This window comes from Penicillium vulpinum (genome assembly GCF_028829585.1).
Source record: "Penicillium vulpinum strain IBT 29486 chromosome Unknown utg000001l_segment0_segment0, whole genome shotgun sequence".
NCBI lineage: Eukaryota > Fungi > Ascomycota > Eurotiomycetes > Eurotiales > Aspergillaceae > Penicillium > Penicillium vulpinum.
Window position 1 is genome coordinate 3,027,686 of NW_026643241.1, and position 27,666 is coordinate 3,055,351.

A 27,666-nucleotide genomic window follows, 5' to 3' on the forward strand; every position below is an offset into this window, starting at 1 on the left:
CTACATAAGACAAGTTAGGCTGATCTTTACTCTTCATACAATCCTATATTTCGCATCTACTCCGATCTTCCTACAACAAAACTCAATTTCACACACCAAAATGAAAACCCATGCCTCACGGAACATCAATTTTCGCTAAATCGAAGGAACGAGATATGAAATTGCGCATTCTGTGTCAATACTCAGGTGGAAGGGCCCAGAAACCCCCAAACTACGAGACCTACGTGTGGTGAAGCTCCCTACCATGATGTACTCCTACCAGCCCATTACCTTGAAGATCGCCAGAAACCTAATGAATATGGACTCTTTGCTGCAGGTTATTGTGTTAATAGCCCAACCACAAACAATCATACTGGTCGGTAGTGGTTTAAAACCGATAGTTTTCTATAAAGTTGACTAGCAAACCACTTGAAATGTGTATTGATGACCTACTATGGGATACTGAAATCCATCCCTATAACTCCATTCCAGCTATGCTATACTTCGGAAATGTCAACAGGTCCCGGGCTCGAGTAACGGAACCACTGTGGTGATGATTATGTTTCACACTGGAAAGTGGAGGGTAGGAGTAATCAATATACTGGCTGGGAAATACTCTTCAAGAGACGATAGAATATCTCTGGGTATCATATTGTTCTGCTCTTCAGCGGCGCGTACATCATCAAGGCGTATTGGGTAGCGATTGGAGTCACAGCGGTTGCTTAAAAGAGTCTCAATTGAAACACCAGGGAAATGTTTCGAGCAGTTTGGCTCACAACGTATGACACTCGCTAAGAATAGAAAGTCAGAATATCAATATTCCTGATTTCTGCCAGTGACAGAGGAACGGACTTCCTCAGCAACAAAAAATTAGAGACGCCGTGCACGTTTGAATCAAGTAGCACTCTCTCCTTTTGCCTCAAAACGTGCTTTCTTTGCTCGTCGTTTGATTTCTCGCTTAGACAAAGGCTTGTCAGCGTCTTCCGTAACAGGCTCGGAACTGACGGAAGCTTTTCTCTTGAGACTGTCCACTCCATTTTCTGACTGCGTGGGTTCTTTGACCTTTTGGGTGCTCTTTTTCTTTGCCGCGGGTCCTTCAGGTTTGGCTTTCTCCCCACCGTGGACGATATCCACGATGCCTCGCCAACTGGTTCGCTTTAACTTGGCCAATGCGGTCACCTTCCGCGACTCTTCGCAGACTGCTTCCTTTCCGCGCTCTTGTGATAGACCCCAAACACAGGCAAGATTTATCACGTCCCACGGGGCTCGTAGACCCAAGGCCCTTCTTGCTTCGCTGGATATAATAATCCCTCGACCGCGTGTCGCGCGGATCAAGGATGTTGCATTCCCAATGAGGTTTCTTCGGGAGTCAAGTCCACTCCCCGTTATCCCAGGACCATAGCAGATCTCTATACGGACTCCACGTGAGATTGCCGCGGACAGCATTTTGAATTTGAAGTGATATGGAAGTCGCACCGAAAGATCCACGGAGATCACGTCGCATTCCAAGTTGGTGCACGCATTTAGAAGTGATTTTTCATTTGTGGGACGTAGAGCAACGATGTCGTACGCTTGACTCAGGGCGGCTAGACGCTGATTCTGCGCGGGGTCCGCCAGAGTCAAATTTAACCGGGTCAGCAGTTGTAGGGATTTCGGAGCGCTTTTTGGGAGAGGAGGCGGAGCGAGACTTGGGGGAAGCTTCCCGTTGATCGTTTGAGACAGGGCTACGGTAGTGTAACCAACTAAAAAGTCAGGTCAGTCCCTCATGTGCTCCAGACTACGGATCTTGTGCCGCGGCGCGGAATGCATGACTTACGTTCGGCGAGGAAATTTAGAGTGTGAGGCACCTCCAGGTCATCAGGGCTGTAAGGTACATTTAGGTCGTAAAACATGGTGGGTTTAAAGGAAGGCTAGCCCTGCCCGTGGGAGTTATTGCTTTGACTTCTCAGCGCTCTTTGTCACATCGAACTGTCCCAAAAAGGCAATCAGAAAATCTATCGGATTAATAGAGGATCCGTCATTGCACTAAACTGCTTTAGGTCGAGTCCCCACAAACATCTCTGATCCCGTGACCCTAGGCGGAACGGATCTCATTCTACTGATCATATCACGACAATATCTCACTCCGTCCATCCCATTGCTCAAGGCTTCTTGTGAGCACTGTGTTTGGGCTGAATATTCGCTGGGCCTGTTTTTACCTGCCTACTACGTCAAGCTTACCACCCGGCTCCTCGCTCCGTCACACGGCCGAGCCCCTCGTGACCCCGCCGCACATCTCTCAATTGTGGGCGCACTCGGAAATCGCCTGTCATCGTCAAGATGGCGCGTGTCTATGCGGATGTCAACGAGCATATGCCTCGATCCTACTGGGATTATGACAGTGTCAACATCTCCTGGGGTATCCTTGAAAATTATGAAATCGTTCGCAAGATAGGTGAGAGATGATCAAATCCTGTCTGTTTGCAGGATGTCGGAGATGGTTGCCGCAATGTGAAATGCGGGAGAGTTCTAAGAAGGAAATTTCTGACTTTATCTACTTAGGTCGAGGAAAGTATTCCGAGGTTTTCGAAGGTATCAACGTCGTCAACTACCAGAAATGCGTTATCAAAGTTCTCAAACCTGTTAAGAAGAAGAAGATCAAGCGTGAGATCAAGATCCTGCAGAATCTCGCGGGTGGGCCCAATGTTGTGGCTTTGCTGGATGTTGTTCGCGACAACCAGAGCAAGACTCCTAGTCTGGTCTTCGAGGCTATCAACAACACGGATTTCCGTACACTGTACCCCCGCTTTACCGATTACGATGTTCGTTTCTACGTTTTTGAGCTGCTCAAGGCGCTGGACTTCTGCCACAGTAAGGGTATCATGCATCGTGATGTGAAGCCTCACAATGTTATGATTGATCATGAGAAGCGCAAGGTTAGTGGTTAGCAATTAGTTGTGGCGGAGAAGCATAGCTCTAACATATTATAGCTTCGTCTGATCGATTGGGGCTTGGCTGAGTTCTACCACAAGGGCACAGAATACAACGTCCGTGTTGCATCTCGCTACTTCAAGGGTCCCGAGCTGCTGGTTGATTTCCAGGAATACGACTATTCTTTGGATATGTGGTCCCTGGGTGCTATGTTCGCATCCATGATCTTCCGTAAGGAGCCTTTCTTCCATGGAGGCAGCAACACGGACCAGTTGGTCAAGATCGCCAAGGTTCTTGGTACTGAGGAACTCTTTGAGTACTTGGACAAGTACGATATTGAATTGGACCCGCAATACGACGACATTCTCTCTCGTTTCCCCCGGAAACCGTGGAACTCGTTTGTCAATGCAGAGAACCAGCGTTTCATCAGTGAGGAGGCCATTGATTTCCTTGACAAGCTTCTGCGCTACGACCATGCTGTAAGTCATTCTAACTTCTTTACAAGTTGGCTATACTGACTCATCTTAAAAGGATCGCTTGACTGCGCAGGAGGCCATGGCACATGCATACTTTGACCCGGTGCGTGCCGATGCAGCGGCCCTTAGCCACAACAATGTGACACTGTCATGAATTCCTTTCGCATTAACTGTTGATGACCATGGCTCTGATCTGCTTGCTGTGATGCCCGGTTTATAAGCATGCTGCCATCAAGATTGCGTCGGGTATCACAACAATTACGTACCTTCTGCATTTGAAATTTGCCGATATGAACGGTACAACGATGATCGAAAACATGAAACAAGCTTGGTCTTCGTACTCCCTGTTCCTCTTTTTCACTGGCCCTTCGAATTATGGGCTGCGGCAAACGATCAAATTTTGAATGAAGACGACTTTGATGACAAGACATCATGACATTTAATTTGCTGGGTCTTTCCAACCCTCTTATCGCCTAGGTCGGTTGGCGTGTCAATGAGCATGATAAACCAACGTCTTAGATGTGGAAATCACTCTTCTCTTTCATCTTTTCCTATTTGTATAGCGCTGCTCGTGGGTTTCCCTAATTGATTTCTCCCTTGTTAGTTGAATTGGTGTTTTGGCCTTTCTACTGGGTGCTTCGTGTTTCAAGGGATGATTTTTCGTAAGACAACCCATTGCATTTTCTTTAACGCTTCCCTTTTTATGAATGAAACATTGGATGAAATTAAAAAAGAATTTCAAGAAACCCTAGACTTGTATAAAAAAATTGATGTGTATAGGTCGGATTGTTCTATATATGACGTGTACACAGAGATGTCTGAACCCATGTATAGACTGATATAGTATACTCTGTAGCTAGACTCGAGATCAGGCCAGAAGAGGCACATAAAGAATAAATTATCTCTAATTTGGCAAATAATTCCAATCTTCCAGGCTTCAAACTTATAGATGTAGCCTCAGATCACCCATTGGCTCCAGCGTATCACGTGAGGGTTATCGCAATGTCTTTCTGAACAAATAAAAAAAAAGACGAATTGCAAGCAAGGAACACGCAAAGAAAGAGAATATAAGATATTCAATGATACTCAATGAGTGTTGAATGCACATAAACGCGCTTCATTGAACTGCCCGCCGACTCCACTGAACCTCCCTCCCACCAAGCCCCGCGCTCTCATTCGTTCATTCAGCGTGGAAATTTAATTGCCCGCATTTCGCACAACCACCCCTCCTTATACCTCTCCATCTCCCAAGATACTTATCCGGCGATTCGTGGCGCGATCGGCGCCTTGGAGCTTTACTCCTCAATATCGTGCATTCTCCAGGATGGCTCAAAACTCTGCCTCCCAAATCCCCAGTGAGTTTTGTGACTCATTCTCAGATGCCGCAGAGGCTTATAGTGAACAGCGGGTGAGCCTACGGCTCCCGTGGCCAACGCACCCTCTCAGATCGACGAACAGACACGCTCCCAGACTACCGATGCCACTGATGCTGCCGGAGCTCCCAAGGTGAAGACCGAGAAGGAGTGTACGTTGCCGCCAAAATCTATATTAAGACCTTTTCTCTGAAGTCGTTGTTATATCATAAGCATTTGCTGATATTACGGGTGATTTCTAGTGGAAAAGGAGCGCAAGAAGGCCGAAAAGAACAAGAAGTTTGAAGAGAAGAAGGCGGCCAAGGCCAAGGCTGCTGCCATCAAGGCCGCAGCTCCCAAGGCCGAGAAGAAGGTGAAAGTCGAGAAGGACAAGACCGCCGATGCCTATGACCCTATTGCTATCGAGGCCGGTCGTCTCGACTGGTGGGAGGAGCGTGATCTCTTCAAGCCCGAGTTCGGACCTGATGGCAAGGTTAAGCCGGAAGGCTCCTTCGTCATCCCCATTCCCCCTCCTAATGTTACCGGTTCTCTTCACATGGGCCACGCCCTTACCAATGCCCTCCAGGACACCATGATCCGGTGGCAAAGAATGAAGGGCAAGACTACCCTGTGGCTTCCTGGAATGGATCACGCCGGTATCTCAACCCAGAGCGTTGTCGAGAAGATGTTGTGGAAGAAGGAGAAGAAGTCCCGCCACGACATAGGCCGAGAGGCCATGGTCAACTTGATCTGGGATTGGAAGGATGAATACCACAAGAACATCAAGAACTCCCTACGCAGACTTGGTGGTTCGTTCGACTGGAGCCGTGAGGCCTTCACCATGGACCCCAACCTGTCAGCTGCTGTGACCGAGACCTTCGTTCGCCTCCACGAGGAGGGTATCATCTACCGTGCCAACCGCCTGGTCAACTGGTGTGTCGCTTTGAACACGTCTTTGTCCAACCTCGAGGTCGAGAATAAGGAGATCGAGGGCCGTACCCTTCTCGATGTGCCTGGGTACGAGAAGAAGGTCGAGTTCGGTGTCCTGACTCACTTCTGCTACGAGATGGATGGAAGCACTGAGCGCATCGAAATTGCTACCACTCGTCCCGAGACCATGGTTGGTGATACTGGTATTGCCGTCCACCCCGACGACAAGCGCTACCAGCACCTGATTGGCAAGAATGCTCGCCATCCGTTCTTGGATCGTCTGCTCCCTATTGTTGCTGACCCCGAAGTCGAGCCCGAGTTCGGTACTGGCGCGGTTAAAATCACTCCTGCCCACGATTTCAACGATTTCAACCGTGGTAAGGCCCACAACCTGGAGTTCATCTCTGTCATGAACGACGATGGTACCTTCAACAAACATGCTGGTCCCTACGCTGGTATGAAGCGCTTTGATGCCCGTTACAAGGTTATCGAGGATCTCAAGGAGAAGGGACTGTACGTCAAGTGGGAGCACAATCCCATGAAGGTGCCTCGTTGTGCCAAGTCCAATGATGTCATTGAGCCTATCATGAAGCCACAATGGTGGATGAAGATGGAAAGCCTGGTTCAGCCTGCCATTGATGCCGTTGAGAATGGCGATATCATTATCCGCCCCGAGTCCGCCGAGAAGAGCTACTTCCGCTGGATGCGCAACCTCAATGATTGGTGTCTATCCCGTCAGCTCTGGTGGGGACACCAGGCCCCCGCTTACTTCGTCAAAATCGAAGGCGAGGATGGTGATGATAGTGACGGTAACCTCTGGGTCACTGGCCGTACCGAGGAAGATGCTCACAAGAAGGCCGAAGAGAAGTTCCCCGGCAAGAAGTTCTCTCTGGTCCGTGATCCCGATGTTCTCGACACTTGGTTCTCTTCTGGTCTGTGGCCCTTCTCTACTCTAGGCTGGCCCCGTAAGACCCACGACTTTGAGAACCTATACCCCACCTCCGTTCTAGAGACCGGTTGGGATATTCTCTTCTTCTGGGTTGCCCGTATGATCATGCTAGGTATCAAGATGACGGGCCAGGTTCCTTTCCGCGAGGTCTACTGTCATTCCCTGATCAGAGATTCCGATGGCCGTAAGATGTCCAAGTCTCTAGGCAACGTTATCGATCCTTTGGATGTTATGGAGGGTATTCAGCTGCAGACTCTTCATGACAAGCTGCAGTTAGGCAACATCGCTGATAAAGAGATTGCCGCTGCTACCAGATACCAGAAGAAGGCTTTCCCCAAGGGTATCCCCGAGTGTGGTGCCGACGCTCTCCGGTTCGCTCTTGTCTCTTACACCACTGGTGGTAGGTTTCATCCTATGTCCACGTTTAATTCTATGTACTAATAATGATTTGCAGGTGGTGATATTGCTTTCGATATCCAGGTCATTCACGGCTACCGTAAGTTCTGTAACAAGATTTACCAGGCCACCAAGTTCGTCCTCGGCAAGCTGGGCGATGACTTCAAGCCCCAGGCTAGCGTTAGGAAGACTGGCAACGAATCTCTCTCGGAGCGCTGGATTCTGCACAAGTTCAACGCCGCCGCCAAGGAGATGAACGAGGTTCTTGAGGCACGTGATTTTTCCAACTCTGCCCAGATTTCCTACCAGTACTGGTACGCCCAGCTGTGCGATGTGTTCCTGGAGAACTCCAAGTATCTTTTGGCGGATGAGGCCTCAGCTGAGACCAAGGAGTCTGCCAAGCAGACCCTCTACACAGCACTTGAAGGTGCCCTGACCCTGATCCACCCTATCATGCCGTTCGTCACCGAGCACCTGTGGCAGCGTCTGCCCCGCCGCGAGGGCGACGAGACTATCTCGATCATGAAGGCCAAGTACCCCGAGTACCTCGCCGAGTTCGACGACCCTGCCGCCGCTGAGGCCTACGAGCTCATCCTCAACACCTCCAAGGCGATCCGCTCGATCCTGTCCCAGTACGACGTCAAGACTCAGGGCGACATCATCATCCAGACCTACGATGCTATCAGCGAAAAGACCGTCTCCGAGGAGATGAACACCATCAAGTCTCTAGGTGGTAAGACCCTCGGCGAGCTGTCCCACCTCGGCCCGGAAAATAAGAACCCTCCCTCTGGCTGCGTGGTGGCTGCTGTCGGTTCCGAGGCTGCTGTCTACCTCCGCGTCTCCAAGGAAGTTGCCCTGGAGCAGGAGGAGAAGGCCAAGGTTAGCCTTGAAAAGGCCCGTGAGACTGTCCGCAGGTCTCAGGGTATCATCAACAGCCCTGGCTGGAAGGAGAAGGTCAAGGCCGAGGTCCGTGAGCAGGAAGAGAAGCGTCTGCGTGATGCTGAAGGTGAGGCTGCCCGTCTCGAGGAGCAGGTTAAGGAGTTTGAGAAGCTGCGTTTGGAGTAAATTGTCCGTTATTGGATAGATTTAAACAAAATATATCAATTGATTCCCTTTTTTTTAAACCGTGAATTTCGCTGTGAACTCATATCTATGTGGATATATATATACTCTTCAACCTACACCCATGTAAAAAAAAAAAAAAATACATATAATGAGGATGGACAAAGTCGGAAAATCAGAAGACATACATCGTACAGTATGCGAACAAAATGAAATAATAATATTCTAAAATTAACCAAATTTACAAATATCAAAAAATAGTTTCCCTGGGAATCGAACCCAGAACCTTTCCGGAACATCTGCTAATGACATTTGTTAACGGAAAATCATAACCGCTAGACCAGGAAACTGTTACGCCACATAGACCAATTAATGAAATTATTGGCCATTATTAACATTATGAGTCTCTGTACATTATATGTACATATCGAAGTGGGGTGCGCTGTCATAGATGCGGGTAATGCCTGTCTGCGAACCAGACAAAACCAGGGCAGGTTCTTGAATAGCGGAAGATAGGAGAAGAAAACCCAGGGGTAATTTGTAGGAGAAAGGATTGGTTATTCTTCTAATCTCTTGCTTCCAGCACTTCCAAGGTTAAATACACGTATTTTGCTTAGTCAGTTTACACTGTCATTTCCAACTCACGTCTCCCTCTACAATATAATCGTGCCACCGCCTTTCACCACCACCTATCCGGTGTTGGTGGGCCCCAGCCGATAACAAATTCTCACCTGATCACAAATAGCAAAATTAAGTATCTTTTGTATAGAGTTACCATACAAAGGATACTTACAGGCCAAAAAATCGTAACCTCAATTTTCTCAAGCCTTAGACCAGTCAGGGAGAATATAAGGTATATAGAGTGTAAATAAAGACTGAGGCACTTTATAGTCATCTATTTTGGTAAGACTTATTAATTATGCTTAAAGTAAGAGAATGATTAAATTTTTACATGCAATATTTAACATATAGTGGTTTTTAAGACGCTCTTTACATATTTACCTAGAATTTTAAAACTAATCCTAATATTAGATAAATAGAAACTGGCTTATATTAGATATTACTCGTTTTCTTTTTTTACTTGAACTGGTCTAAGGGTTGAAAAAATTGAGGTTAGGACTTTTGGCCTGTAAGTATCTTTTGTATAGAGTTACAATACAAAAGATACTTAATTTTGCTATTTGTGATCAGGTGAGAATTTGTTATCGGCTGGGGCCCACCAACACCGGATAGGTGGTGGTGAAAGGCGGTGGCACGATTACCTCGTTGGGGGAATAATACTTTGCAGAATAAATCTTAACAAGAGAGACCCCACGCAGCCAAGTCTTTTTGGTTAAATATTGTGGTAGTAATTTTGGCAGTCTTTCAGATGTCTTTTTGTATTGGATGTTTCTTATCGATGCTATAGTTAGGACGATAAGAATAATTAGCTGTAAAATGCAGGATAGGATATAACTAGGTTGTAAAAATGGCTTAAGCTGTGCAAAATGTATCACGTTTTACGAGAAATGGAATTTTGAGATAGGCCCCTTACGCTCTTGAATTTGGCTTTTCATGGCAATATATTGACTTCATATAACTGGTTATGAGAGTTGAGTTATGTCTTGACTCGGGCAAGCTCCTGTGGCAAGCGTTATTTCCGCTCCTATAAACAGCCCACCCACCAAATAACTATGTGAATATGTGAGTACAACAAGATCTGGTTAAGTTAAAAGCAACGCGGTCTATCGATTCTTACATGGGATAAGGCTTTGCCACTAAAATTCCAGTTCCCTCCCCCACCCAAAACCAACGCTCCTCAAGTTGACCCGGTTAACGCGGAATTTCAATACGTCCAACCGCACGCAACTCGTAAGTCCCACCCGGCATCTTCTCCGTATCCTGTATTACTCTAGGCTTTAGCAGGTCGAAATTGCGCCTTTTAGCCTGCTCTTTGTGGGTCCATATATACCATATGCTGATTGTGGTGATTGCCAAGATGATTGTAGCAACAACAAGGATCCAGAATTGCTTGGATACTCTGAGCTCTTTTACCTCATTGTCAAACTTGAGTAAACTCCTCCCGAAACCAGACTATGAATTGGTGAGAACGAATTTCATTTTGGAGTCTTGGGATACTTCTTACCGACACAAGGCTGATTGACAGGTATATAAGTGTTAAGATGGTGACTACCTTGACCCTTGCGTTGTCGTCGAAATTTTAGCTTCCAATTTGGAGCAGCTGTTTGTTTATTTCAACCATTTGGCTGGTTATCTTGAAATGTAATCCTAGTTTAGTCTTCATACCCGTCAGCGAGGGGAATAATAGTTATATTCTGGCAGTGGCTGCTTACCACGCTTAACATATCCTTGATCTTCCCCTTCAGCACTTCTACCCCTGCAACAAACGCCTCTAGACGATCTTTGTGGTAGGCTATACATGTGGTAAGTTTTGAAACCCATTGTCTGCGTCATTATACTTTGACGCTAGAACACTGCTGAAATAACCCAGTTTTGTGAGAGTTACCAATATCACTCTCAATCTGTATGATGTGGGGAGGAGAAGGTCGCGTGTGTGTGGTGAACTGCTGTCAAGCTGATGTGACCTCCGGTCAAGGAATGATCGATTGTAAAGTAAGAGAAAAGTCAGCACCTATTTAGTTTATTCAAATAATATCAAACTAACTATCGCTCTCGTAAATATAAATACTGGCTGGATCACTAGGATAACAAAATGTAGGATATGTTGAATTGGTAGCTATGTTGAATGCGAGTTCTCCAGGGAATTTTCCCTTCGGTTCAAGTAGGCTTTGAGGAAAGAGTTAACAGAATTATCATGACACGAGGTCATTGAGACTACCTAAGTATGAGGCGATGAAGAAAGGCTTAGATGAGAAATGAAAGAAAAAGAAACGCCTTGTCCTGTTGTAATGAGGGTATATGGATGCAAGATCCTAGGACATTGGGCGACACATGGAGGCAGTTCATGTCTGAGAAGTTCACATCACTGCGACGCATTTGCTAAGGATCTGAGTTATATTGGCTATTCCTGGGAGGCTATGTGGTTTATAGGGTATATCTTTTAGGTGATATTAACCCCTAAAAACTTCTTTTATGGCGACTAATTCAGATATTGAATATAGGAACACCTCATTGCGACTTATGGGGATCACTACTCGCCTGTCGGCTAGTCCTTGGTGTAGAGGGGTATGTTGATATTTTCTCTGGTTTTCTGTCTGTCCTATACAATTTCTCGTTCCTATTATCTGGCACATTACCATCTAAATAGATCGGATCAAAGGCCTCAATGGCCCCTATATTTGCTGCTGAAGCAGCGCCCGATCGACATCGAGGCCAAGTCTTAATGTTGTGGCAAATTTTTGATACATTGTACGTTCGAAATCTCCCTACAGGTTTTATCTAACCACCTTCCAGTAGAACGTTTCTCGGCTTCTTGTGCGCACTTATCGTAGGGGACAGTTGGAGAGTACTCCTAGCGACCGCAATAATTCCTGCTATCGTCCTTCTATGTTTAGTCTTTATATGTCCCGAGTCGCCCCGATTTCTGATACAGAGGAACTGATACGTCTATGCATATAAAAGCTTCTCCAGCTCCGAGGAACATCCATCCAAGCTGCCCGAGATTTTTACTTTATCCATGTCCAGCTTCAGGCCGAGGCTATAACAGTATGAAATTCCGAGGAAGGCCCCTCGTGGTGGTCAGAGCGAGAACAACTCTACGTCTACCAAAAATGGATCAAAATAGGCAACTTCTTCAAGCAGATGATATATCTTGCTACCAATGTGCAAAGTCGAAGAGCGGACACAGTGTCCTTGATCGTAATGGCGTCGCAACAACTATGTAGTGTGAGTTTTTACACGTACGTCTCAAATATTATAAGAAACTATTCGCTTGTGGCTAGACAGGCTAGATCGGAGATTGTTTAGATGTATAAGTTCAACGCCATAATTTTAGTTGGTGAAGTACTTTCGGGCAACTATGAGCTTGGCCTACATAATAGGGAAACTTGTAAGCGACCAGCCATATAGACTCATGCACTAATAAGACTTACTGAATAAGGCGCATCTAGTATACCGAATTGGTCATCTAAATGGCCCAAGATGATTTGTTTTGGAGGGTATCATCTCCTTGGTGGCTTTTCCGAAGCCACCCTCTCGAACCATATGGTCCACCTGAAATAGTGGTAACCGGAGATCCCTTTCATGAGGCTCTGTCCTATTTCCATTTCAAACAACTGGAAAGTAAATCCACACATCAGCCATAAATGCGCGCACCAGGCGGGCGTTTTTCCCAAGAAAGGAGGGGTTTTCAAGTTCCTCCCTGGTGAAAGTGAGGGTATTTTTGTCCCGGTAACGATCGGCGAGATCAGTATCTTGCGGGAAGAAAATCACACCGAGTCTCAACTATCCTGGCCAGTCTTGGGGAGCGATAACCACGAGGATTGATATCTATCGCACGCAACAAGCCACTTCGCGCTATATCTATCTCTGAGGCCCCTAAACCTGGATCTTGGGTCTGCAAAAACTGTTCCAGCCGATCCCCGGCCCATATCTCTTGGACACTTTTATACGGGATGAATGCCTCTGCTGTGTCATTGTAGTATGTCGCTTGCCTGAGCTTCCTCTGAATATCCTCTAAGCTCATTTGGCTGGCACTGGCCAAAGCAAGGCGAGCTCAGAGGTGGAAAAGTAGCGCAGAAGTAATCTCTGTTGTGAGCATACCCTGGATGTCTCGATTTGTGCTTGTTGGAGGAAGAGCGTGCGATAAGGAGGTTGGTGTAGCTAGAACCACAGAAATGTCAGCAAGAGACTGCCAGACATTAACGAGTTCGAGCGTACTCGGCCTCAGTCTCTATTGGTGCCTATTATAAGCTCAATAGAATACCTAGGTAGTATTATGCTAGAAATAAGCACTCGATGTTTGAGCTGTGGTGAGATCGAAGAGCCAGAGGGATAGTCCCGGGGATTACTCGGACTGCGGTGTAAGCCGGGGTAGGTATACACCTGGGCAGTTCTACCTCAGCACCTAGGCAGAACTCTAGGGTAATTTCAGGTGATATGGGTGAGAATCCTCGATACTGGAGTGATAGGGGCTAACTCACTCTTGAGTCTATGCCCGTCCTAAGAAAAAATACATGAATATAACCCCCGAGAACCCTTCTTTGGCTCTGCTATAATTTGCTTTGAATTTGTTCACTAATTAAACTATAATCTCCGAAAAGAATCTCTAGGAAACGCTAATCATATATGCTGCTAGTGTTTTTGTTCGTATCGTAGTTTTCTTTCATTGTGATTATTTATAGTAGTGTGACGACAAATACCTGTCTCATTCTCACACATAGTTATCCTTGAGAGGGGCTGCGATGGGTGGAAATTAAGTACAAGAAAACAACGAGGCACACCCCTAACTCTACCATATTACAGAGTGTAAGCGACATAATTACTGACATAGTTCCGCCGTCAGGGTGACTGGCTGGGGGCAGCCATAGACCTTCTTGTGAGCTGGGGTACTGTAGCAGGCCGCATCATTAGCCGCACAGTCAAAGACCTCACAGCCGTCCCCGGGACTGAGCGAGTTGGGATTCGCTGCGAAGGGGTTGCCCCATTCTGTACTCAGCTCATCTTGAAGAAAGATAGGATTAATAAAAGATTCATAGCCGGCAGATAGATTGGATGCACTCACAGTACGCATAGTCCGGGTTGGACGAGAACGAATAGCCAAAGAAGAGAGGCTTATCCAGCGTCTTTGTCTTGGCGATCTTGACGGTCTGTATATTTGATCTCCAGTCAGTTCTCTTGCGATGTGGAGTATTACGCAGACTGAATAGGACGGAGTAACGTACCGAGCCAGATGCTCTAAATTTCTCGGAGAAGGTTCCCCCCTCGGCAACGGTGGTGAGAGGGCCGGGAGCGCTACCATCGTAAGGAAATGACTGCACATACACGGAGGTGGCACAGTGGTTATGCACGACGGCATTCTGGGCCGAGACCAGGCCAAGAAGGACACAGAATGTGATCAGGGAGGTCTTCATAGTTGGTATTTCGCTTTTTTGTTTTGCAATAGAAGCTTATACTATCTGTTTTCTTCCCGACAATGGAAGGAATTGGGGGTCTTCATATAGGTCTGCTGCTCGGACCACAGGTGGTACCCATAATGTATTGATGGAGCATATACAGGAGGCCTTAGATCTAAGACATGGCCCCCATTCCATGTCTTGGATTGTCAGGCCAGCGCCCGGAGGTCCACCCCACAGCCAATCAAGACGAGTGGCAGGTAAGACATGCGCATCACCGACACTGCATGTACTCCGCATCAAAGGCATCGCAACGGGTAGCGTTACATCCACCTCACAACCCCGCCAATTTCTCAGCACTGGTTGGAGCTTTTGTCGATTGCTTCTCCATGTGGAGCAAAGAATAATTTCAGCGATGTGGAAAACCTGCCTGAATCAAGAAATTCCTTGGCTTAGGATCGATAATTCAACCGGTTTTTCCACTCGTCACGGTACCGTCAAAGTCATCTATGCGTACCCCGCTTGAACATGATGGAAGATGATGTCACGAGATCCCCTCGTATTTGAGCATATAGACAAGGTGATACGGAGTAGATTCTTCCTTCTTGGGCCAACATGCCCTTGGTCGGCTGATCCATACCAAGAATCACATACCAGCCATGCAGTCAGACGCCTGGTTCGAGCTCGTATAGTATCCATCTTGACAAACTCGAAAGGAACCGACCAGGGATTTTAGTAGATGAGAAGGCGGATTTAAACAACCGACCGTACAAGGCAAACAATGCAGCTATGGAACTAGTCCCACGCTAATGCACCGCTCTAGTATAAGGTTTGAAGAAAGGGGTGCTATTCTACTGGCTATAAATTGGTATATATGCTACTTGAGAGAGGATTCAGAGTATCTACAAATGAAGGTGTAGATATGACTGGAAATTCTCTGAATACATGGAGAAGAGAGAGACTATCTACAGGCATTAACTAGACTAAGAACTAGTGTGGTCCCTAACGGAAGTTAGGGCCTAATATATACCGCTGCAGTGACAAACACACGTTCTGTTTGTCCCTATGATCTTTTGGCCTAGCGGCAAATGCTCTTATGTAATCCCTTAGGAGTTGCGGGGTTTTGATACGCGCACCATCGATTTTACTACCCGCACAATTTTACATAAGCAAATCCTTAGATAATCAAGAAATCACGGGTATAATCGGATAAAAAAGTCATGTGATTATCAACCTCATCTATCAATTTACTGGGCTGATTGTAAGAGAGATAGCAGATAAAAATTGTTTATATAGTACGGAGTACTATTTGACTATATATTCCGGAGTAAGTGATCATATTAATCCACAAACAGCATAATTTAGCCCTATAAACTAGCCCAATCGGGTAGTGTACAGGTTCTTTTACTCCCTCAATAGGCCTAAGGTTCCTTTTAAGTATCAATTACCTGATCTTATCAGATCAAATCGGTCGATTTTATTGGATAAAACCACTCTATTCTGGTTTATTAAGCCTGTTCCAGCACAATTGCACCTAATTCTACCACCAAGTATACCCTAGCAGTAGAAACGGGTAGAAAACTACCCAATTGGGAAGGTAAGCAGTCCAAAGAGGAAGCAGAAAGCGCTAAGCAGGTGTTCCGGGTGTGAAGAGACTGGATATACGTTTAGGAGATACCCGATGCGGAAGTTTTGATGTTATTTGTGTTGCTTAATGCGGAAATAATTGTTGTTTGCTATTATATATGTATCAGATTGATAGATAAGGTTGATAATTATATGATTTTTCATCCGATTATACCCGTAATCTTTTGATTATCTAAGAATTTGCTTATGTAAAATGGTGCGGGTAACTAGTAAAATCGATGGTGCGCGTATCAAAACCCGGAGTTGCGGCCTAAGCGGTGCTTAGAATTACACTAGGAGCAAACGGAAGTCATGTGACTTCCAACTCTACTGTATCGAATTTGAACGCGGTTGGAAAGTTAGAGGAGCAGTATGGCTTTTTCAGGTGAGGCACAGTTTGATAGATGGAAGACAGCTGATTACGCCGGATGCCATTGGGTTGATAAACTGGAACGTTAGCTGCGAGAATGTTAGTCGGTCGATGTATATTAGGGATGACTTTTTGCGCTCTGGGCTACCAAGGAAGAGGGTATATACGAGCCTAGAGTGTCACTTTGGTAGAGTGGTCACACATTTGTTTAGAAGAAAGTCAGGGCAGAGCAGACAGTTGATTAGGAGTGTGGAGCACGGAGAGAGTTTGGACGCCATGGGTGAGGATTGGATAAAGGGGGGTATGTTGGTGGGACAATTTTCGGCGCAGATGCATACATGTAGTGAGTAGTGGCAGTTATCGTGTAAAGAATAGCTGAAGTTATAAGATGGTCAATAAAGGAGCCTTTCTTTTGATGTCTTTTTCCATTATTCATTTCATATAAATCGAATTCTCATTCGAAAACACGCTTAACAAATTCGTTTATAATAAGGCTGAGACTAGGTACCCAAAATGCAGCCTTGTAATAAAATTCCCTCGTTGTCTAGTAGATAAACCAGAGCAAGTGTAAAAAATAGTCCCGATGTCATTTATTTTAATGATTCATCAGGTTTTGGAGAAGCCTACCCTTGTCATCCCCTGGCGTGCCACGCTATAGGAGCGCTCACCCTTTCTCTTACTATAATTACAATCTATATTATTTCCCCCCTGAGACAAACACATACGACCATAGGGTGTGGAAAACAGGGCTTCCCGTCCGCTCAGCCGTACTTAAGCCACACGCCGGTGAGTTAGTAGTTGGGTGGGTGACCACCAGCGAATCCTCACTGTTGTATGTTTTTGTTTTTTTTTATTGCTTCGAAGTTATACAAAAACCCCTTGGTTGTCTGTCCGTTATGAACTCCGTATGTTGCTGTGATTTAAGTCTCCCAAGAAGCCCGAGTCTGTCGGATAAAAGATGGTATATAGTCAGCCACCTTATCAGGCCATCCACCCAATGCTTGTCTCCTTTATATCTTCTATGAGTTCTAAGTTTATTTATCAAAACAGAAAATGAATTCCGATTTTGTACACCGAATCTTTCATTTATACGTCAACGAAAGCCAGTTGAGTGTTTTGAAATAACGGACTATATAGGGGAGCCTCATGTTTCCATGTCAGGAATCGTTATATCAAAGAGATTGGTAAAATCTAAGCCAGCGAGGATGTGCCTATCTATGCCAACCTCGGTGATTGTGCTAGGGTAGCAAAGTGAAGTTGACGAAAAAGAAAAGCTTTCGCTATGTGTTAATGTTTCTTCCCCAGTGGGTTCTGGTCCTACTCTTAGGTCAGTCATCGAATGCTATGTCAGAAAATAAAGAATATGTTTCACTTAAGGTCGAGGTAGTGCCCTCTTCATGTATAGTCAGCGATGGCGGGCCATGAGGGGTCAACGGTGAGGAGACAGCCTGCCTGGTATCGAGCCCTGTGCTATTCACTAGAGGGGTGAGGACAAACGCATTTTGGCCCTGTTGCTTTCGAACAAATTCATAGGCAATATGGGCAAAGCCAGCTAGAAGTGAGGTGGGAAATGATGCACTAGTTGCAAACTCCAGAGGACTGAAATATCCCGCAGCCAGATCTAGAAGAGCCAAATTGAAATCTGTTTCAGGATGGACTGGGTTATAGACAACGAAGTCAAAAAGAACAAACATAGCTGATAAGGGTACTACGCTTAACATCCTACTAATAGTTAGATTTGAATTCATGAACACCGGGATTGGTATCGTACCAGATAGGGGTGAACGGTTGTGTGTCGGTATTTCTTGTCAGCTGGATCACGGTCCGAGCTGAGACCATGAGTCTTTTTTTTTTTCGTAACGTCCATCTGGGGAGAGGTTTCATCGTTGACATGCAAGGTCAACCGACAAATGGAAATACAAAGAGTAAAGTAGACATAGTGTAGACGGAGGGTCATGAAAGAGATGCTTGGGCGATGAATTGTCGGTTTGCACGACTCGCCTGGCCGGAAGACCGCTGGTATTGATAATCTCCAGCGTTCTAGATCGTGATCAATGATTCCGATAGCCGTGTTGTACTTATCAGCCGAGCGCATTGTGGCACTGGTAGAGAACAACATTTGGTAAGCCTTTGACAGTAGCCGACTGCACTGCGTGAACCTGAGAAAGAAATTAAGCTCCCCAAAAATCGCGTCTGGAGTTTCTGGAATTGGGGATCCGATGTCAAAGTCGGCCAGTACCTATAGATGTGAGCAAATATTCTATCAGGGGTGGCTGGAGTAGTTTACTCACTGGACTTCTCCCACTAAAGAAGCATACCATTTTCTCAAGTGAGTAGGTGACCCAGAAGGTTCTGTAGCATGTTGCTTCTTTTCCATCGGCATTCACCGTACGATGATATCCGAGACACTGGGCCATCCTAGCAGCTTCCGAATTTAATGTCTTCTCATTTGCACACAAGACAAGTTCAAGGTATATAGGGCCGATTGATCAATTGTTAAACTTGAAGATAGCCTTTGATTGAAAGACTCAAACTCACAATAGCGGTAATGGCCTAAGTATAGTATGTTAGAATATCATCAATATACTCTTTGTGGGTATAAACACCTGTAAATTGGTTATCCTCTCTGTCGGAACTAATATCTCTGGGAGCAGCCCTAATACCACCTGGTCGAACTTCCACGTCCGTCCTTTGCCAGGATTAAAAGAACCTTCCCCAGTATATTGACATCCGAGGGCGAGGACAGTGTGATATAGTGCCGAAAATGCAAGGTTCACCGTGAGGTATCCAGGTAAGGTTGGCGCAAGCGCAATTTTCTCAAATTCTATCCGATCCAAAAGTGGATACAATCGATGAACGTGATCGAAATAAGCTAGCGAGAAGTTAGGGGGACATAGAAAGGTAAGAAAAAAAGTATAAATGAAGTCATGCCATTTATGAAGGTGAAAGAGTCATTTTGAGAAATTTCAATGGGCACAGACGGGGCCCTAAATCTGACAAGTGGGTTGATCGGCCTGCTGGGTCTGTTCAGCCTAGAATCAATAACGCGGGTTATCGTTTCAATCAGCTCTCGTAATTTTGTATGACCAAGACGCTCTGATATTAGACGAACTCTGCTCTCTGAAAAGAAAGCTAGGTTAAAGCTTGTTACTTGGATAGATTATCAGCATCATATCGGATTTCAGCAGATGAATGCTACATACAATAACGATCATGGGCCTGTAATAAGGTCAGTACTTTCAATGAAAGTGATAGATCTAATAGTTGAGATTCCTCCCACCTTGAATATACAACTATCATTTGTACTGATTCCACTGGCTTGTGGATCGTCCAGAAGATGATCGATATAGCAATCAGATAGATATTGCCCCTTAGATGACTGTTCACCAGTGCTTGACTTCACCGTCGAAGTTGGAGATTCTAGTGCAAGCAAAGGATGTGTTAACACTCAAGCCTCATTTTGCGAGTATCTCTATTCAAGAAACCAAGAGGTGGTCACATACCCCGGTTAGGCGATTTAGCCCCACTCGTTTGCTTCAGTCGGCGCTTGGTATAGCCGAAATGGCAGATTGTACCTCGTTTCTGTAATCAATATATTAAGTTTAGGAAGTCTGGTATGTCAAAATGGTGTCTTACCAAACAATTCTCATAAATAGGAGAAGCAAACTGCACTATATTATTGAATTAATGGTAAATATTAGTTGGGCGAAAGGGTCCGGGAGATACATACCTAGGTAATGCAATTTGCGGGCTTTACATTGGTCACAGCTTCTTGAGACTCTGGAAGAAAGATGAATGGTGTCATCCACCATGGTGCATTATATGCACGCCAAGATGCTGGTTTGAAATATCATTAGTATTACAGGAAAGAAAACCAAGGAATCTTGCGGTAGTCGGCTCCTGAGGTGCCGAGCAACTTATGACTAAACGCCATAATGGACTTCCAACCTTGGAAGGTCCCCCCCCCCCCCCCCCCGGGCAAGCTCCGAGTTCCGTTATTCCAGTCTCGGATGTCGGAACTTGACAAGTGTTAATTAGAAAACTAGTTGTCAGTGAACAGTGTTGTGGTGCTGAAATTCGGTTGTCGGGGGTCGGTTATCTTCAAAAAAAAAAGGTCTGTATGAATATTGCGCCCGAATATTCAAGCGCATTCACGTGGGGTAGATCCCTAAGAATGATTTACTCTTCAAGTATCGGGAGTTTCCCCTTCTGCCTAATACAATTTATCTGATTATCTGATTATTCCCATTATCAGTTCAACTGACATATTTTCTTGCTCCTTCAACGGTCACGCCGTACTATTCTTCGTGATATAAATGCATAGAACCATGACCTTCCCCGAGTCAGGAATCCTGGTGGAGGCTGAAGCATTCAATGACTTCGGCGGCTGGGTCCTAGACTCGCAATTTGAGACACAGATGGGCTCCCCCTACCTGTTGGCACATGGAAACGGTGTCCCGGTTGCAGACGCCACCACCGATATTTCCATCGAAGAAGACGGTGAGTATAACATCTGGGTTCGTGCCAAAGACTGGGTTCCGAGTTATCATCCCGGGCGATTCACTCTCACAGTGAACGCAAAGACCCTGAAGACCGAATTTGGCGCCAACGACCAGGATTGGAACTGGCAGCTCGGAGATAGGGTAGAGCTAGTCGCTGGTAAGACTCAGCTAAGGCTACACGACCTGACTGGGTTTTGCGGACGCTGCGACGCGATATTTCTGAGTCGAGATGATACAGCTCCGCCTGAAGCTGTCGACGAGGAAACGCGGGCGTGGCGGCGGAAATTCCTTGGACTGCCCGATGAGGCGGTCGACATTGGAGCCTTCGACCTCGTGGTTGTCGGAGGGGGAGTTACTGGGGCTGCTGCAACGTTGACAGCGGCCAGGCTAGGAGAACGCGTGGCTCTCATCCAGGACCGGCCCTTCCTAGGTGGCAACGCGAGCGTTGAAATTGGCCTCAGCCCCCGCGGTGTGACTGGGCCACTCATCGATGAACTATCTCAGCGTAAGCCTGATGGCGATTTGGTTGCTATACAGCTACTCAATGCCGATCCAAATGTGACCGTCTTTCTCGAACACACTGTCTATGGTACTGTCACCGTGGATTCTACCATTGTCTCTGTACTTGCACGTCATGCTAGAAGTGGTCGGGAGATCCGCATCTCGGCCCCAGTATTCATTGATTGCACGGGGAAGTGTATCCTCGGACTGCACTCGGGCGCAGAGACAATGTTCGGTCAAGAGTCGCAGGCAGAGTACGGGGAAAGCCTTGCTCCGACATCTCGCGACAATATGCACCATGGAAACACCACGTTCTTCCGTACCCGGATGGCTGACTCACCTGTCCCCTTCCCATCTGTTCCATGGGCTATTGAGGTATCAAAAGACTTCTCTGACCTCCGTGGACAGCTGAGAACTCCAGGTCGTGAAAATGGACCTGGTCCGGTTGTTGTACCTCCAGGACATGTCCCAGATCCAACGATCCGCCAGCGCATGAAGGGGCCCCTCACCCACTTTTGGGAGTATGGCCAATGGCTCGACCCTTACACCAAAGCTGAACATATCCGCGACCATCTGCTCCGTGCAATTTATGGCACATTCTCCAACGTCAAGACAATCGAGCCGCAGACATATGCTAACCTCGAGTTCGACTGGGTAGCATATGTGCCTGCACAAGGTGAATTTCAACGATACAAAGGTGACTATGTCCTCACGGAGACGGACATTCGCACGCACAAGAAATATCCAGATGCCGTGGTGAAGAATGGAGGAGCCTTCTGTCTACACTACCCAGGTGACGAGAAGTACGACTTCCGTCTTAAGTTCTGGGAATGGGATGAGCGGGATGGGAAAACCTACGACGTTCCATTCCGCACGCTTTACTCCGTGAATATTTCCAACTTGATGATGGCTGGAAAACACATGAGTGCTACGCACGTCGCCGGGTCCAACACTAAATTCATGGGTAACTGTGGACAGCACGCTATCGCGACTGCTGCTGCTGCACACCTGTGCCACAAGTACAACACAATACCACGGGGCATCTACGAGAAACACCTGGCGGAGCTTCGGGATATCACCGTATCTATTACCGGGCCAGATACGCCCGTTGCTCCGAGTCGGCTGTAATTTTATTACAAGCACTACGTGTATACTTGGTAGGCTAAGGCTGCTAAGAGATTTATATGTGTAGAGCCAGATGCCCAGCTCTTTGGAAATATCCAACCGCCTTTCATCGCTACATACATATATATCTTGGCCCTCCATCCGAAAATTAAAGAAATATTTGGAATCCGTCAGGACTAAATTTCCTGTTCAGTTCTCGGTTGTCGGTTCTCGGCACTCTCAGCACTTGGCAAACTATTTTTTACCACTGTGTCCGCTACCTCGGCGTTTCGCTCAGATGCTATTGCTGTGTACTTGCTCATAATCAGTAACAGGGCTAACCTTGGGCCCGAAAGTTGAGCTTTTAATTCACATGATAGTGTCAAATTGGTATTTATTCAATTTATAGAATTTAGTTAAGCTGATCTTCATCACTATTGCGCAGCAGTGTAGGCGCCAGCTGGCAAAACCCCATTTCTAGTAAATATTGATGCCTTGATGCCTGATTTAATCTGGTTGTTGACCGCTCCTTACACCGCCCTATACAATGTAATATAAATTATTTATATCCTAAAATGAAGCTTTTGTCCTCCATTTGTACAGAGGACAAAAGCTTCATTTTAGATTTGTAAACGCCAGCAAAATCAGGCTACTTTGATTATCAGAGAAACTGTCATAACCAACTAGTAATTCAGGTATTTCAATTCTTCTGCCGGTCTTAATTTAGGCCGCCACGCCAAAAATAGGCATCGAGGCATCAACATTTACTGGAAATAGGGTTTTGGCAACTGGCTATACCGCTGCGTATCACTATGTCTCGCTCACTATGTATGGTATATGTTTCTTCCCCGTCAGAGTTTGAGCACATACGACCATAGGGTGTGGAAAACAGGGCTTCCCGTCCGCTCAGCCGTACTTAAGCCACACGCCGGTGAGTTAGTAGTTGGGTGGGTGACCACCAGCGAATCCTCACTGTTGTATGTTTTTGTTTCTTTTTTACATGACTGTATAGTTGACAGAGCAATAAAAAGAGACTCTGCAACATGCTCAAAAATGGAATTTGATTGGGGGAATTTTTGACTGAATCATGAAATTTAGCCAATCTGATAGCAAGTTTCGTCACAATTGAAGACATTTTTTTGGTAATGATTCATGTTAAGTACCATGTATTTATAAAATTGTACTCCGTAGAGACTATACGCAGCCACCAAGGTGGCAGCGTGCAAGCTACTGCTAAGCACTTTATCGGCAACGAACAGGAGACTCAGCGCAACACTACCATCGCTCCTAACGCAACCGTCACGGATGTCATTCAAGAAGCACTTTCCTCCAACATCGATGACCGCACTATGCACGAGCTGTACCTTTGGCCCTTTGCCAATGCTGTTCACGCCCAGGCTTCTAACTTCATGTGTTCAAACCAATGCCTGAATGGTTCTTATGCTTGTAAGAACTCGAACGCCCCTCAAAAGTCTGCTTAAGGAAGAGCTTGGCTTCCAGGTGTCAAGAGAGGACTACATCGAAGTGCTTGGTGAAATATGAGAAGCTTGATTGATTAGAGAGTTGTAGAAGCTAGGTTCTACAGAGCTATGAAATCTGACACCAGGGATACATGATGTCTGACTGGGATGGTACTCACTCCGGTGTTGCCTCCATCGAGGGTGGTCTCGACATGAATAGGCCCGGTGGTCTTGCTGTGGATGAATCTCGGGTGAACGATGTGATCGTCCGTATTATGACTCCCTATAACTGATTCGGCCAGGATAAGAACTATCCTAATATTGACCCTTCATCTGCCGACCTGAACACTTTCTCTCCCCGGTCAACTTGGCTCCACGAGTGCAATCTCACTAGAGAGCGAAGCCGTGATGTCCGCGGAAACCACGCCAAGCTGATTCGTAAACTTGCAGCCGAGGCCACTGCCTTGCCGAAGAATGAGAGGCAGGTCCTTCTCTTGAAGGCTCCTAAGAACATCGCCATCTTTGGTAATGACGCCGGCGAAAACACTATGGGTGCTGTCAACCAGGCAAAATTTGAATTCGGAAACATCGCAACTGGCGGTCACTCGGGTACCGGCTGATTTACCTATCTCATCTCCCCACCCGAAGCCATCAAGACCCGTGCTAAGAAGGACAAAGCCCTCGTCCAATAGTTCTTGAATAACACACATATTGCGACCAGGAACGTCACCGACTTTTGGACTCCTGCCACCCCCGACGTGTTTCTTGTGTTCCTCAAGACTTGGGCTGAAGAAGGGGCCGACCGCGAGAAACTAACAGCTGACTACAACGGAAACGAAGTTGTCGCATCCGTCGCCAAGTTGTGCAATAACACAGTCATGATCACTCTTTCTTCTGGAATCAACATTCTCCCCTTCGCCTACCACCCTAATGTCACTGCCATTCTCGCCGCACATTATCCTGGCCAGGGAGGCGGTAACTCCATCGTTCACGTCCTCTATGGCGACGTTAATCCATCCGGCCACCTTCCATACACAGTCGTCAAGAACACTAACGATTATAACGCCCCGCCCACCACAGAGGTGTACTGGCAATCTTGGTTCGACGAGAAGCTCAAGATCGACTAAAGGTACTTCGACGCTTAAAACATCTCCGTGCAATACGAATTCGGCTTCGGTCTCTCATACACAACCTTCAAACTCTCTAACCTCACTAGTAAGCCCGTAGCTGATTCCATCTCTTCTACTCCCGAAGAGGAGCCTGTCCAGCTTGGCGGAAATCCCACTCTCTGGGAGACTATCTACAACACCACCGCCTCAGTTACAAACTCTGGTCATATCGAGGGCGCGGCTGTTCCCCAGTTATATGTTACCTTCCCTGATAGTACACCTCAGGGAACACCGCCTCCACAGTTGCGCGTTTCTGAGAAGGTCTCTTCGGCTCCCGGCGAGACTTGCACTTTTGACTTTGAGTTGATGCGCAGAGTTTTGAGTTATTGGGATATTGTTTCGCAGAAGTGGCTTATTCCTGAGGGTGAATTTATTTTTCGGGTTGGATTCAGTACCAGGGATTTGAGGGAGATCACCCCTGTTCGTGCTTAAAGTGTGCTGTATATAGAGCCTGTGAGTCTTGGTCAAATGCCAGGGTATATACACGCTTCATACATAGTACATATAACCCTCCTATCACATGCATATCCAGGCTACAACCAAAGCAGTTAATCCCGGCTCAGATTCCACCGCGCAATTCCACTCTCATTTTCCTTGAATCTGGTAGGTACTAGCTAATATGGATCAATTTCTAATCTAAATCTCTTTAGATGGTTTTGCGCTTAATTCTGTTTTTGGGGTACATATAGGCCTCTGCAAAGCCCACAAAGCCCAAAGCCCAGCTCAGCCCAACCCACTAATGGGTTGGGCTTTGGGCCTATCCTTCGGGCCCATCGATGGGTTATAGGCTTATACCTCGAGCCTATAGGGCCCATTTAGGCCCATACTGGGCCCCTATTATTTATCAAACAATACATTTATACCAATCCATCGCAACTGTATAATAAATACATTTTTTGCTGGTTTTTTTGGGTATTGAGATTACTATCCAGGCTGTATATAAAGCTATACGTGAATCATTATATTCTTTATCTTCTTCTTCCTTTACAAATTTACAAGTAAATTTATAGAAAGAAATGATTCAAATGATTTGATTTGATTAATAAGATACTAGAATTAGTGTTATATTCATATAATTCCTACTTGTTACTATAATAATTAAATAATTGAATGCTACTGAGTATACAGGTTGGAATATACGTAAAATAAAGTCATTAATCAGCTACTTTATGTATACCAAGATGAAATTTATACAGCAAAATGGGCTTTGCAGAGGCCTAATATGGTGTTTTTAAAGACGCTTTTTACACATTTATATACAATTTTTAGAACTAATCCTAGTCTTAGATGAATAAGAACTAGCTTGTATTAGATGTTTATTGTTTTTTTTTTACTTGAAATGGCCTAAGGGTTAAGAAAACCGAGGTTACGATTTTTTAGCCCGTAAGTATCTTTTGTATGGAGTTGCCATAAAAAATATACTTAAAGCTTGCTGTTTGTGATCCAATGAGAATTTGTTATCCGCTGGGGCCCACCAACACTAGGTAGGTGATGATGGGCTTGGCACGATCATAGCATCTATTTTAGCAAGTATTGCTTTTTTCTAAATTAAAAATAATCGAAACCCACATACTAATACCTTGATGTCCCAATTGAGTGTGGTCAGATCAGTAATATTTTTTCCCTACCTATCTAGCTAGCTAGGAAATTTTGCCCAATCAAAGGTTTCTAAGTATGGAGCGGAGTAGACTAACTAGTCAAATAATTTAATGGCCTAAGGTCACCGACATTTTTAAGCTTGAACCTTGGAATATTTCCGAGCCTTATAACATCCATCACACATAAGGATACCAGAACATGCTATTAAGATATTAATATGATTGGCGAGGCTATATCATATTCCTTGGATGATAACTTACATATAGGAAGAACATATCAGGCGGGTATTCCTTCATATAAACCCCAGATACCGCTTACATGACTGCCTTCTATCATGGATGGATAGATATCCTACCTAATATCTCACCTAAGCCTCCGCGGCTGTTACAAAATTATTCTTAACTCCTTCCCTCGACTCACAAATGAGATCCATAGAGGTGTATGTGTCACATTGAATCTGAGATATCAACTGGTTTAGGAATAATGGAATTGGTTCTCTTCCTTGATCCTCGTTGATATATGACATACATAGGTCGGTATACTATGTTCTGATCTATTTCGGGGTTCCACTCCACCAGTTTTTCTCCGCAGGCCAGAATGTCTCTCACGATAAAAATTCTCCGCTAGCTATAACCTCATCAAGCGAGCAATCTTTTCCGAAAATGGATGCTCACGCAACAAAACTTCTGATGGAAGTTCCATATCATCCTTCTACCTAGAGTAACTAGAGACAATCTTTGCCTAGGAAAGAAGATTTAATTGATCGGGGGAAGTGGATCTATGAATCCATATATGGATGGAAGGTGTTTCTGAGCTAAGACCATAAGGTAGCGACGTTCAATCCCAATCATCAGTTCACGATGTATATCCGAGCCTCTAAAGATGAGAATTTGTTAAATTTACAGATGCAGAGACCCAAGAGCACACCTAAAAGGTTCTTGTAAAGCAGTGTATAATTTGATATTCAGAAATTCGATTTCGTTTCGCCTCCCCATTTCGTAGAAAGACAGTCTATATCTATTAGTCTACTTTCCATACCCGTTTCATAACCCCTTATTCTCTAAAATAAAAGTATATGAAAACAGGACTTGATCTCTATTTATAATCAAAGTGCTCTTTCCTGATGGTAAGTGATATTGCAATATTTTTAAGCGAGCTGATTTATACCGAGTATATTATAATTGCGTTTACTAGGGCCAACGCACGGCCTGTTGGGAGTCGGGCTGTGTAGGGGTGTTGGAGTGCGGGCGCACTGGGTCGGGTATAC

The 27,666-nt window shown here is 45.6% G+C and overlaps 9 protein-coding genes across 9 annotated transcripts; 4 read left to right on the forward strand and 5 right to left on the reverse strand.

Moving 5' to 3' along the window:
- Positions 1 to 873: 873 nt before the first annotated feature.
- On the reverse strand, positions 874 to 1,871 carry N7479_001099 (ribonuclease P subunit p30 family protein; the record flags this gene model as incomplete). Its single annotated transcript, XM_057248796.1, has 2 exons — positions 874 to 1,721; positions 1,796 to 1,871. 2 exons carry the CDS (start codon positions 1,869 to 1,871, stop codon positions 874 to 876), a joined length of 924 nt encoding a protein of 307 aa, XP_057113228.1.
- A 427-nt stretch (positions 1,872 to 2,298) lies between these two features.
- Positions 2,299 to 3,519, forward strand: N7479_001100 (casein kinase II subunit alpha/alpha'; the record flags this gene model as incomplete). The annotated part of the gene is made up of 4 exons (XM_057248797.1): positions 2,299 to 2,413; positions 2,521 to 2,894; positions 2,949 to 3,368; positions 3,421 to 3,519. The coding sequence occupies 4 exons, from the start codon at positions 2,299 to 2,301 to the stop codon at positions 3,517 to 3,519; spliced, it is 1,008 nt and encodes a 335-aa protein (XP_057113229.1).
- A 1,170-nt stretch (positions 3,520 to 4,689) lies between these two features.
- On the forward strand, positions 4,690 to 8,057 carry N7479_001101 (valine--tRNA ligase; the record flags this gene model as incomplete). The annotated part of the gene is made up of 4 exons (XM_057248798.1): positions 4,690 to 4,720; positions 4,771 to 4,890; positions 4,981 to 6,996; positions 7,051 to 8,057. 4 exons carry the CDS (start codon positions 4,690 to 4,692, stop codon positions 8,055 to 8,057), a joined length of 3,174 nt encoding a protein of 1,057 aa, XP_057113230.1.
- A 5,437-nt stretch (positions 8,058 to 13,494) lies between these two features.
- N7479_001102 (uncharacterized protein) lies at positions 13,495 to 14,086 on the reverse strand (the record flags this gene model as incomplete). Its single annotated transcript, XM_057248799.1, has 3 exons — positions 13,495 to 13,676; positions 13,738 to 13,822; positions 13,898 to 14,086. 3 exons carry the CDS (start codon positions 14,084 to 14,086, stop codon positions 13,495 to 13,497), a joined length of 456 nt encoding a protein of 151 aa, XP_057113231.1.
- A 3,306-nt stretch (positions 14,087 to 17,392) lies between these two features.
- N7479_001103 (fungal specific transcription factor domain-containing protein) lies at positions 17,393 to 18,481 on the reverse strand (the record flags this gene model as incomplete). Its single annotated transcript, XM_057248800.1, has 3 exons — positions 17,393 to 17,786; positions 17,819 to 18,303; positions 18,383 to 18,481. 3 exons carry the CDS (start codon positions 18,479 to 18,481, stop codon positions 17,393 to 17,395), a joined length of 978 nt encoding a protein of 325 aa, XP_057113232.1.
- A 17-nt stretch (positions 18,482 to 18,498) lies between these two features.
- N7479_001104 (fungal specific transcription factor domain-containing protein) lies at positions 18,499 to 19,212 on the reverse strand (the record flags this gene model as incomplete). The annotated part of the gene is given in 4 exon segments (XM_057248801.1): positions 18,499 to 18,617; positions 18,652 to 18,936; positions 19,063 to 19,096; positions 19,111 to 19,212. Coding segments are annotated over 4 exon segments (540 nt in total), but the record flags the coding sequence as incomplete, so codon positions are not given.
- A 347-nt stretch (positions 19,213 to 19,559) lies between these two features.
- N7479_001105 (uncharacterized protein) lies at positions 19,560 to 19,876 on the reverse strand (the record flags this gene model as incomplete). The annotated part of the gene is made up of 3 exons (XM_057248802.1): positions 19,560 to 19,646; positions 19,701 to 19,735; positions 19,795 to 19,876. The coding sequence occupies 3 exons, from the start codon at positions 19,874 to 19,876 to the stop codon at positions 19,560 to 19,562; spliced, it is 204 nt and encodes a 67-aa protein (XP_057113234.1).
- A 516-nt stretch (positions 19,877 to 20,392) lies between these two features.
- N7479_001106 (uncharacterized protein) lies at positions 20,393 to 22,195 on the forward strand (the record flags this gene model as incomplete). Its single annotated transcript, XM_057248803.1, has 1 exon — positions 20,393 to 22,195. One exon carries the CDS (start codon positions 20,393 to 20,395, stop codon positions 22,193 to 22,195), a length of 1,803 nt encoding a protein of 600 aa, XP_057113235.1.
- Positions 22,196 to 23,843: 1,648 nt separating this feature from the next.
- On the forward strand, positions 23,844 to 25,232 carry N7479_001107 (glycoside hydrolase family 3 C-terminal domain-containing protein; the record flags this gene model as incomplete). Its single annotated transcript, XM_057248804.1, has 4 exons — positions 23,844 to 23,882; positions 23,934 to 24,240; positions 24,472 to 24,730; positions 24,848 to 25,232. 4 exons carry the CDS (start codon positions 23,844 to 23,846, stop codon positions 25,230 to 25,232), a joined length of 990 nt encoding a protein of 329 aa, XP_057113236.1.
- Between the last annotated feature and the right edge of the window lie 2,434 nt (positions 25,233 to 27,666).